Source organism: Amblyomma americanum, chromosome 2 (genome assembly GCF_052857255.1).
Source record: "Amblyomma americanum isolate KBUSLIRL-KWMA chromosome 2, ASM5285725v1, whole genome shotgun sequence".
Taxonomy (NCBI): Eukaryota; Metazoa; Arthropoda; class Arachnida; order Ixodida; family Ixodidae; genus Amblyomma; species Amblyomma americanum.
In genome coordinates, this window is record NC_135498.1 from 41,518,323 (window position 1) to 41,530,148 (window position 11,826).

At 50.7% G+C, this 11,826-nt stretch overlaps 1 protein-coding gene across 1 annotated transcript; it reads right to left on the reverse strand.

The window, feature by feature from the left end:
• Positions 1-2,534: 2,534 nt before the first annotated feature.
• Positions 2,535-7,487, reverse strand: LOC144119651 (kell blood group glycoprotein homolog). The gene is made up of 2 exons (XM_077652218.1): positions 7,091-7,487; positions 2,535-4,574 (listed from the first exon to the last, which is right to left on the reverse strand). The coding sequence occupies exons 1-2, from the start codon at positions 7,409-7,411 to the stop codon at positions 2,535-2,537; spliced, it is 2,361 nt and encodes a 786-aa protein (XP_077508344.1). The 5' UTR covers positions 7,412-7,487.
• Positions 7,488-11,826: the final 4,339 nt, after the last annotated feature.

Genomic DNA, 11,826 nt, shown 5'->3' on the forward strand with positions numbered 1-11,826 from the left:
TAGACCGTGCGAGACACGCGAACAAAAGTTCGAAGCGCGAGGATGGCGCAGGAGGTCGCCAGAGGGAAAACACGAGCAGCCCCCTGCGTACAGTTCCATGCCAAGATGTTCCCCTTCGAACTCCTTCGTCAGCGGTTCGTCGTCACCCGGGCCGCGGTGAAGCTGCCAACAGCCCGTTGCTACCGGCTGCGTCCACAGCCCCCCCCCCCCCCCCCCCCCCCCCCCCCGCAGCCCGCAGCCAAAGTACGTACGCATCTTTTCACCGTGTCGTGCTCGTGTATAGTTGTTATGCGCTTCGTTAGATGGCGCTACATTTCGCATGGCGGCTCATTTTTTCAAAGCAATGGCGCGGTTGAGGTGTCCGCCGATATGTGAGACAGATACTGCGCCATTTCCTTTCCCCAACAGCCAATTCAATTCATTTGGGTTTGAGGACAGGGAAGGAAGAATAGGTTTTAAACGGGCGCGAATAACCAAGCAAAGGTTATCTGATTGGTGGTTGGAAACAAAACAAGAGTGAAATCTTACGAGTCAAGGCTGGCGGAGTGAGATACCGCCCGATTTGAATTGTTCTGCCTTATCCATCCATTTATCCACCCGGAGCCCTGGAACATGCCTGGAATGGACGCCTATGGAACGCCCACAGGTGGTTCTGGTGGAGCGCTATTTGTAGAGTCCGTGGTGCGGCGTTCGCAAGAGACCGACAGCACGCGCCGCAGACGCAAGTTGATAGAGACGCCGATGTGCAATGCACAGCGCGAGAGTGTGCTGCATTTTAACACGAGGCGTGGTCGGCTGCGGCGACAGCATAGTGCTCTCGTGCAGTGGCCAGTGAAGCTGATCGGTTCGCCCGCCGCGGGTTCAACGCCCAGTCGCAGCAATACTTATATTTGATTTCTTCAAGCGCCAAGGTTACCCTCAAAGCCAAGCTTCGCACAAACTCCGTCAGCCGATTAGACTTCGTGGAGTAGTGCCTTCCCATGCAGCGCAGGTAATCGGGCCAATCTTGGGACTGACTCGTTTCAGTCTGGTGCCAACAATTTGACAATATACTTCAAATATTGGGCCGATTAGTTGTGCTGCTGGTGTTCGCACTAAAACGCTGCTGGTTGCTACAGTGGGAATTTTCACAAAGCAAATCCTGGCAGCCAAACAACTCTCAAATCGCTCATGCTTTGCCATGAGATTTCTTGTAATTTTTATTGAAGTATGCAATCTGTCTGCAACTAAATATACGTCATAAAACGTTGTGTTTCTGCAGGCCAGAGGCACATAAGAGATAGCATGGAGAAAACTCTTAACGGAGAAACTGTCGGACCTGCTGCTTCCAGATTTTCTGTATACATTCAAGGAAGCCTCGCGACTTCAGATATTTGAATTGACGTTAAATGGCATAACTTTTGCTCGGGTCTCACGAGGATATGCAAATCTTAAAGGAGCACAGACCCTCGTAAAGCCGAAAACTTTCGGCCTTGTCTGTGCTGTCTGCATCATGTATGGATGTGAAAATAAATTCCATTCGAACACTCCCATCGTGGCGGCTTTAGTCATTTTTGGGCTGTGCTCCAGCAAGGCTAGGTTCGTATACCTAGTCTTATTCTATAGAGCTTACGTCCACTATGTCGAGAGAGTCTGAGGCAGTAGCAGACAGGCTGCGTGCTTAAGATTAACGGCTTCTGAAAAAACAAGCTCGCTCGGCTAGGATCCGCTGGGCACTGGGCGTGACCCCAAACACGCAAATAGTTATGCAGTAAAGTCATTTGTGCGCTCGAGATTAATCATGGTTTACTGGCTACTGAGACGCTGATTCATCTCGGACACTACCGACAACTTCAGCCAGCCTTCCCAGACGGTTCCCGCCTATCGGTTCTCTTGAACTAACAGCGCCTCTTCTCGGCATCTTCACAATGCCTCTTCCAGGCCATGTCAGTGGAATGGCGTTAAAAGAAATCAAAATACACACACAAGAATAATTCGCATGAGCTGCTAATGTGAAAGGTCGAGAGCCTGAAGACGAGTATAGGTTCTTTTCTCAATAGATTTTTCAAATACGGCTCTTCGATACTGAACACCGGGTCGCAATTTGGGTAGCTTGCTCTACATCCGGTGCCGGAAAACACAAACTCGCGTTTATTGAAGCGTCCTAAGTGTCCAAGAGATGTCACGCAGAAAAACTGCGAACCCCAAATGGAATCCGTGCACAAGGAGCGAAAGATTATCTTTAGCGATTAAAAATTTCTGCTTTCCTGACACACCGCTGCAGTTCCATCGGCGATGAAAAGGGTAATGTAAATGTGCTCTAAAGTTGTCCTTGACACGTGCACAAGAGCCTTGAATGGTTACGTGCGAAAGCAGTAACGGTTACACAATATAAGTTTACATCGAAAAGTGAACACTTGACTGACACAATACACAAATCATACGCATCGTAACAGACAGAGCACACACTGTCTTAAAAATATATACAAACAGCACCTGCTGCTGAAGCTAGCCGAGGTCATTTTGGTTGTGGCAAACATCCCCTGCTGCTGAAGCTAGTCGAGGTCATTTTGGTTTCCACACTGGAAGGCCGCCCTGAACTCGGGCAGTGCCGCAGCAGGCATGTTGCAGCGGCGGCTAGCATCCCCGTAAAGCTCGCCCACGTAGTCGTCGCTCGAGCACAGCGCATAGCAGGAGGCAAAGAAAAAAAGCCGGTCTTCCTCAACAGTCGAATTATTTTCCTCGGTGCTGTTAGAGTGACGCAGGAAGCCCAGCCTGTAAGCCTTCAATGCGACCAGAAGGGCTTCAGTGTCGACGCTGTGCGGGGACCACTCCGGCTGGGGCTGGGTGGGGGCGCTTTCGTTCGGGTGAGCGATGTAGTCATAACTCAGTTGCTGCTGGTCGCTCGCGAGTAGCTCGTAGAAGAGGCCCCTGAGGACTTCGTCTGCTATGAGTCTACCGGCGCCCCCATAGTTGGCCGCAAGAGGCAAGTCAGGGTGGAAAAGTGGGAAGAGGAAGTACTCGTCAGATGTCGTGAGTGCACTGTGGAAGCTCCATCGCTGGCTGATGGCAGAACCCGGCTTTAGGATGTTGGTCAGGTTAGGTTGCTGCAGCTGCCAGCGCGAGTTAGTCAGATTCATCCAGCTGTCGAAGAAGCTGGGTCCGAAAGTTGTGTCGGGGAGCGCGTTGGCAAAGAAGCTTTCGTCGTCCAGCTGGGCATCGTCACTCCTTGCCCTCAGGTCGAACGAGGTCCTGGTGTGGCGCATCACGACGTCGATGAGGGCGTCTCGAACATCTTCGACGAGGGCTGCAGCTCCACGATTTCGAGGGAATAGGCTGAGCCAAGCAATGCCTACGCTGCTCTCCACTTGCACTAGGCAGCGGCGAGTGTGCGCCGACGAAGGAAGCCCCATTAGCTCGAGTGTGGCAGCGGAGATTCTCCGATCAGCCATCCACCCTAGCTCGGTTACCACACGAAGCCCCAGGCTCAGAGTCATAGCCTCCCGCATCTCCGTGTTCAGTCGTAGGAGGTAGACGAGAGCCCGGAACAGGTCGGGGTTCTCGACTTGTACCATGGTTTCGGCGGAGAATCTCCCTGCCCAGATGAAGTACTCATTGAGGAGTAGTACCCAGCGGCTGGCTGAGATTCCGGGAGTTAGAATGTCAGTAAAGTTTCGGACTGACATCCGCAAAGTTCTTTGTTCTGGATCGGCCATTGCGGGACCAAACACTGCCACAGTCAGCCTGTTCATTTCCTCAATCGTGGAGAGTAGCTCGTCGGCACGCGATTCAGTAGCGTCAAAAAGACGCAGCATATTCCGTACGTACTTTTGGTACTGGAGCGACTGTGTCGTTCCTCTTGGCTGGATTCCAAACGTGCGCATCAAAGCAATCCAGACTCTGAAAGTGGGGCTGGGACCCATCTTTAGTAGAGGCTCCTCCGTTTTGCTGCGATCGCGTGACTGATCTACACTAATCTGGAACCACAGGTGGAAGTTGTAGTTTCCAGATAGGTCTAACAAAATGTCCAGAAGGTCTTTGCGGGATGTCTCAGGCCATGGCAGGTAGTGTTCAGCCATAAACCACTTCAGACTGCCAAGACTGCTTTTTGAAAGTTCGATGCACGATGCAACAAGGGTGGCTACCCTCTTTTGGACGCTCGATGTTGGCGTATCGTGATTACTGAGGTCCCAGGCTACCGACCCGATGGCACTCAGAACACGGTCGTACATTGCGTCTTCGACAACGTTGATAACGGAAAGCAGACGGTGGTGTTGCTTCCAGCCATCGCACACAAATCGGTAGAGGTTCGTGCATGGGTCTTGTGATCGGTTGATGGAGGATTCAATGGCTGCCATGTATTTATGGCACATTGTGTTCTGACAGCCAGAGAAAAACGGTAGGCTAGTGTGGACCACAGGGGACTCCCGGAGGCTGACGATGTCCCGGTGCTGCACACGGACCCAGTGAATTAGGCTTAAAAAGCCCAGCGTGGCGCACAGGACGGCCAGCAATACAAACGTGGCCTTGATCCATGGAGCCGGTTGTTGCCAGTTCGGCTGGCCTACATTGGGAAATTCGAGTTGTTCCTGCGCCTGTAAAAAAACAATGTAACAGTGTTATCTTAAGACTTAATCTTTGAAACTGAAGAATTTATATTATGCAGCCTTAAGGGAAAGAAAGCTACACACATGCTATGATCCGCGATATATTGTCAAAGTCTCGTGGTCAATTTCGACCATGTTAATTTCTTAATGTGCATGTATATCCCACTCTAAACAGGGATGAGAAGCGGTTCTATGGTTCATTCGTCAACACGAGGCCGTATTCGATAAGAATTAAACCTACGCGCTGGAGGTTTGCCGGGGGTGTTCAGTCATCATTTTCGCGATATCGCTGGCACACTGTGGCTGCAGCGCCGGTTTCTTGGGGCTGAATCAGGGAAAGGGCACCGCTATACATTTGTCGTATGTGGCATGGGTTTCTTGCAAGCGCACTCATGTTCTCCTTAGAGTATACCTGTAAAATTAGACCTAAACACAAAGCGGAGAATGCAGAGTAACGCCAATAAAGCCCACGCCACTTTCATGCAACGCTTCGACATGTAAGGTTCGGAACGGCTGTTCGTCTGACATACCTTCTGGCGTCACATGAAGGTGTGGCAGCAACTACAGTGAAACAGACCCTGAAATAACGAATAGACGAAGCGTGCAGCATAGCGCTGGCAGCCAGTTCTGGGGTAGCTTGCGCTCGAGAGAAATAAAGAGTTGAAAAACGAAGGACAACATGATTACATCAACGACAACATTCCACTTGATGGGGTCAGTGGAGAAGTGTTTAACTTGCAGCGTCATAGGAATCGCGATAGAAGGACAGGCGTGATAAGCGCGAAGGGCAAATTTCGATAACCAATAACTGTGCTTCTACAAAACGCATTCGAAAAATTATGGGGACGCTTATAAGCTCTGCCTTAAGGGTATGAAAATTCGTACCTCCTATTTACGCACAGTCATTAACATACAGTTAGGCGTACTAGACCACGTGATACACCTCAAAACACTTAAGGTATCCCATGAACCAATTCAAAGGGTCATGGGTTCGATTCGCTGATAATTACCCCGATTTTCTTTTCATCGTAACTGATCTACATACTTTACACCTTTACGTGTCATAATGACATTCAGTCATGGCACGACCTCGTAATAGCAATTTCGCATAAGTTTTATTTAGTTTCATTCCACAGCTAAACATGTGATGTCGCGACCCTCCCGACCAGTCGATTTTCTCGACACGCCAACATCAACTACGGCGATTTCTCCGCTGAATGCAGCATGTCGCTTAAAAATTTTGCCCAGAGATATTAATGAAGCAGTCGCCTTCGACATGGAACGCATGCCGTGATTTTCAGAGCCTGCCATCTGCTAGGTGAATCTGTAAAGGCTACTGCGTACGCTTTCGGTACGGATGGTGAGCAGAGGATATGACAAAGAAGTCAGCACTCGGCATCTCTGAACCAATGTTTTGTGGTCACAGGCGAGGTTTTCTTTGCAGCTGTAACTTTAGAATTACCGCGCGCCTTGCAGTGCGGAATTTCGGTGCTGAATTTCCCCAGCGAGTTATGAAAATGAAAATTATAGGTGTAACGCTAAGAGACAGGACAAGGGCAGAGTGGATCAGGGAATAAACGTGACTTATTGACATCCTAGTCGGAACGAAGAGGAAAAAATGGGCTTGGGCTAGGCATGTAATGCTATAATGCAAGCGTAAGAGAAGGCAATAATGCTGTAAGAGAAGGCAAGCGTAGCAGGGGACGGCAGAAGGTTAGGTGGGCGGATGACAGTGACAAGTTTGCGGAGATAGAGCAGCCGCGGTTGGCACAAGGAAGGGTTAATTGGAGAGACATGGCAGAGGCCTTTGTCCTGTAGTGGGCGTTGTCGGGTTGATGATTCTGCTGACTGGAGCCAAAACAGGTGAAGAAATAAAATGCCGGCCGCGTCGTTTTAATGTCTGAGGGTCGTCATGCGGCTGCCCTAGCTGCACAGGTCATCGGCCCAATTTTGCAACAGGATGGTCCCATCCTGGTCCTTTGTAGGGCCGGCCTTTGCCAATACGGCTCCAATGTTGGGCCAATTACTTGTGCTGCTTGGGTGTTGACAGCCAACGAGGTCAGACTGCCAGCAAATTTACCGCTACCGACACAGTAGTCTCGTCTGCTTTTGAATATTCAAACCCAACCGTCACGTGGTGGCTGCCAAAGGGGAACTAGAAGCGCTTGTTCTGAATATGTACTAGTAATACAGCAGCGCCACCGCTTCGGCACGCACGAAGTGGAAGCGAGCTGAGCGCGATCTCACCAGAATTCGTCCGCCTCGCTGGCAAAGCAGCCATTACGCTACGCTCTGATACTTCCTAGGCCTCCTTCGCTCATGACCAGGCTCAGTCTTCAATAAATGTGGCCGCCCTACCTACCGCATCCCCTAGCGTAGGGGGCTTGATTGTCCAGCGATCTCCTAGTGCCTCAGTAGCTGTCCTTGATCCGTGAGTGCAAGGACAATGTACCGTACCTACCTAAGACAGATCTAAGATCCTATCTAAAGTGTATGGGCCGTACCTGTGAAATGATCCGCAAATGTGCATCTTGAGGTGGCTGCGGCGTCCCGTGGCGCCGAGATGGAGCCGCACCCGTAGCAGCTAGGGCGTATCCCTGGTGAGCCGCGTTCCGGGCGTCCCGGCGCATCTCGCAGAGTTGAGCCATCTCGCGCAGACTCAGTCTCTTCAGGCCAGGGCGTACCCTGCCGTCGCCCCCGGCTGCCCACGGCTCAGAGTCCGAGGAGCTGGTGGTGCTGCTGCTGCTGTACGACGATGTGCTCGACCCGTCGTCGGCCGTGGTGACGTTCCTGAAGTGGACCGTGTCGCCTGTGCGCCTCAGCATGGCGTCCCCCTGTACGTCCTCTGTGCGTGCCTGAGTACGGGTCTGGAAGAAGTGTCTCGGATGTCTCGGAGTTGCTCCTGCTTTCGCTCGGTCTGTCTGCCCTCGGCAAGGAACCCGCTGCAGCTCGCGCCACGTTCGAAATGCAGCGCGTTCCACGTGCGCGCTTTAGCCACCGACGCCCTTTTCTTCTCTCGTTTCACGGTTATCAGTGGCGGAACTTAGGTGTATGTCCTATGGTTTATGGCGGTTTAACGTCCCAAGTCGACTCCGGCTATGAGGGCCGCCGTAGTGGAGGGCTCCGGAAATTTCGACCACCTGGGGTTTTTTAACATGGACTGACATCGCGCAGTGCACGGGCCTCTAGAATTTTGCCTCCATCGAAATCCGACCGCCGAGGCCGGGATCGAACCCGACCGTCTTTCGGGTCAGCTGCCGAATGCCATAACCACTGAGCACCCGCGGTGGCGAAAGCTACCGAAGCTAACTCCTACACTACATCCTCAGCTGCTGTATCAAGCTCTGGCCTGGGCGATCAGCGGCGACTGATCCCATGGGCCCGCTGGACACCGGAAGCTGTACTAAGAGTCCTGGACTGAGGACCCCGCCCACGAGGACCGGTCTTCCTGTCTTCCTTTGGAAATAAAGTCTTTAGTCACCACGAAACAACGAAGATGGATGCGTTTTTTCTAATGAAACACTCTTCACGCCTTATCCTGTCCAAGCACGCCAACGAGTTCACAATTCAGTAAAGTTTTTCGCGTTCGTATGCACATTTGTGCCTTGAATATGCCGTGGTTGCCCGGTTATAACGCGCATATTTATTTTACGAGAAACGAAAATCTAGTTTGCATGCGCGTTACATTCGGCTCCAAACCGAAAGCAACTGGCTGTACGAAGAGGCCCAGAGTCGTGACCATCATAATATGTCGGTTCAGCCTTTCTGCACCGGAAGCTTTCGCGTGGTTGTTTTTCCGGTGGCGTTGCGTGACGAACTACACATATTTCTGACTGCTAAGTCAATTTTTCTTTTTTTTAGAAAAATATTTGTGCGAAATTGCGGGCCGGAGCCGCGGGATGCACAGTCAACATCGATATAGAGGTGATTGCCTTCAAACCAGCTGACCAAATCAAAATAACATTTTTTCTCCCGTCACGATCCCTCATTCTCTAAAGATACAAGGCCAGCTAAACTAAGCGTACGTCTTAGCTTGATTTTAATTCAGCGAGCAGGCGCCCAACCGAGCAGTCGCCTGTGATACGCCGAAACGGGCCTGTGAAACTCCCAACCGGGACGTCGTCTGTGAGACAGACAACCGGGCAGTCTCCTGTGAGACACCAAGACTGACCTGTGAGGCGCCCTACCGAGATGTCGCCTGTGAGATGATCAACCGGGTAGCCGCCAGTGAGATGCCAAAACTGGCCTCTTAGATGTCCTACCGGTCAACTTTCTGTGATGTACCCAAATCGACCATTGAGACCGCCAGCTGGCCTGTGTGAGGCATGTGACGCCTAACCGGCTGGGTGTCTATAGGCTTAGCTGTGGCTAGCGCGCGGCCTTCCGATTCGCCATCTGCGGCGCTGAGACCAGATCCACTCTGGCTACGTCCCATCACCTGTGCGCATGCACCGCGCTTCGATCGACCACCTGCGGCCCCGGCGAGGAGCTCAACGAACTACGCGAACCTTTGTCTCCTCAGACCGCTCATTCCGCTCCCGCAAAGCGTACGTTAAACAGCTCCCGTTTGAAAAGTGGTAGTGAACGAAGCAGTGACGAAGGCCTCTCAGCTATTCTTATGTATTCTCTTCTGTCCTCTCACAAAAGTGAACTGTGGTAGAGCAATTTAATAATAATTGGTTTTTTGGGGAAAGGAAATGGCGCAGTATCTGTCTCATATATCTTTGGACACCTGAACCGCGCCGTAAGGGAAGGGATAAAGGAGGGAGTGAAAGAAGAAAGGAAGAAAGAGGTGCCGTAGTGGAGGGCTCCGGAATAACTTCGACCACCTGGGGATCTTTAACGTGCACAGTCATCGCACAGCACACGGGCGCCTTAGCGTTTTTCCTCCATAAAGACGCAGCCGCTGCGGTCGGGTTCGAACCCGGGAACTCCGGATCAGTAGTCGAGCGCCCTAACCACTGAGCCACCGCGGCGAGGCTAGAGCACTTTGCGCGAGCAGGTTTTTCCAAGAGTGATCACCTTCATATTCACTCCGACTGTAAGCAGCCTGTGACAGTGCACGCTGCCACAAGTATGCATGCGGCTGCATGTGTAAAAAAATATATAAATTGGTACGCAAATCGGATCCCCAGACGATAGTTCAAACTGCGCTTTATTTACCCGGCTAGCTCGCGGTGGCAGTCGCTTTAATTCCCAGACGAGCGGCAGATACAGTGAGAGAATAAAACTTCCGGTTAGTAAGGTCCACTAATCCGCCTACCAGGACAGTCAGTCGAGCGCATGCACAGAAGTGTGGAAGCCGTCGAAGAGGCGCTGTTATCGCCGTTGATCTCCATTGCCTTCAGCTAAACTGGTTCGCGTTAAAATCACGCAACTACGGTTAGCAGAAATGAAGTGCTGAGAGCTTTTCGGATAAGAAATCTTATTTCATATATGAAAGAAAGAAAGAATTTAGGAGAGGCCGTTACGTCCCATGAGTTCAAGCCGGATGTAAGAGCTCACTTTCGCTAGTTGGCCGCCGTCTCAGCGCGCTTGCGCATGCGCAGCTGACAATGAAGCAGACGACGGCGCTGCCACCAGCGTTACTATTGGCGGCGCCATCGGCCAAAGACTCCCAATAGTGCTAGCGAAAGCATGTTACTTCCGGCGGATTTATTGTCATGTAGCTCGGATAGCGCGGGAATCTCCTGATTTTTCCTTCCTCCGTGATTTTATGCATTTATTTTATTTCGAAGCACTGTCACTCCCTTTTTGGGATTATTGCAGAACTGTACAAGAGCAAACGGTATGCACAAGTATATAGTTTCATTGGACTGAACAATAAGATGACATACATGCAACAAATGTAGCATAGACATAAAAATCAAGTAAACAAAGAACCTCACTTGCATTTCTAAATGCAGTGGAAAAAACACTGCAGCAGAAAAATCAACAGATTCCTGCCGAAAGAAATGTATGCGAACAGAGCCCTCAGCCAGTTTGGTAAATATGTCCACGTTTGGCTGAGCTTTAATTGATGGGCGAAATTGATTCCAATCTCGGACTGCTTGTGGAAAAAATGATCATCAGAAGGTGTTCTTGGAACTAAAACTTGTTCAAGAGTAAGTGCATGTTTATGTCGAGTTCTTCTTGAATGGATGGATGAACAAGGTCTGTAGAAGAGATCTTTAATGAGTTTTTAAGTAGTAAGCACAGAATTTTTAGACGGTGGGTTGGACAGCGCGTGGAAGCCTGCAGAGGGTAAAAGTTCATTGGAAGAACGAGTACCATGCACGATAGCGGTTAAAGGTAAAGATGTGCTAGGTTAAAGTAGATGTCTTGTGATGGGCTCCGAGTTCAGGGTCTTATTACCCTGGTTTGAGTCTTGGTGCAATTGCGACGCTTTTATTACATTTATTTGACAAAACTTGGCTGGTCGGCTAAAAATTGCTGCAATATCGGCTAACACACACAGGGCCACTTTTTAAAACTTTATTTTGGGGCAACCAAAACTCAGCTTGTTTTGGAAAATAGATGTAATGAACTTCACCGGTGCACGTCACCCAAGTTCGCAGTAACAGGTCACCCTCGCACGCACACTTTGAAGCTCCTAAAGAAAAAGAAGCCAAAGAGGAAGCTCCGCGCTTCCTCTTTGGCTTCTGATCATCTTTCATGAAAACTTCTTTGTTTATTCAAATACACCTTGGCCAATCCCCCCGCGTGGGTATGTGCCATATACCTGGGGTGAAGAAGAAGAAGAAGCTCCGCGCTTTCTCCACGTTTCGCGAGCAGCACGAGCGTCGGGACTGTTCTTCGGCAACGCTTCAGCGAGCTCGGACGTACGCCTCAGCCGCCCTCAGCAACGCCAGCCAGCCTCGCCCTCGTTGACCGCTCTACTCGAAGATTTCGTCTGCATACCTACTCCCTTCGAGGTAAGCCTTCATGGCCCTTGAAAGGTTGGCGTAGGGCGTCTTTCTAAAGCAAGGCGGAAATAAGGTGTTGGCGACGCCATGGTTTTCACAGGCTGGCAAGGCTTGGGAGCACACTGCTATTGGAGAGACATTGTTCGACTTTGGTCTTGATCATACGTTTACACGGTATTTTCTGAGCTGTTGGTTGTTATCAAGTGTGGCTTTTATGACCATGAACGAATCACTTCGTTTGTGCTGGAAAAAAATTGGGGGGGGGGGGGGGGGTTCTGGAGGTTGGTGACGGAGCACTCGCTTCTCGCTTATTTAGTCCAGCTTTTGGTTTGAAA

Coding starts and splice junctions, on each gene's coding strand:
- LOC144119651 (XM_077652218.1), bottom strand. CDS start 7,411: ATGCTGAGGCGCACAGGCGACACGGTCCACTTCAGGAACGTCACCACG. Junction 4,575..7,090: donor ATTTGCGGATCATTTCACAG/GTACGGCCCATA, acceptor GTTTTTTTACAG/GCGCAGGAACAACTCGAATT.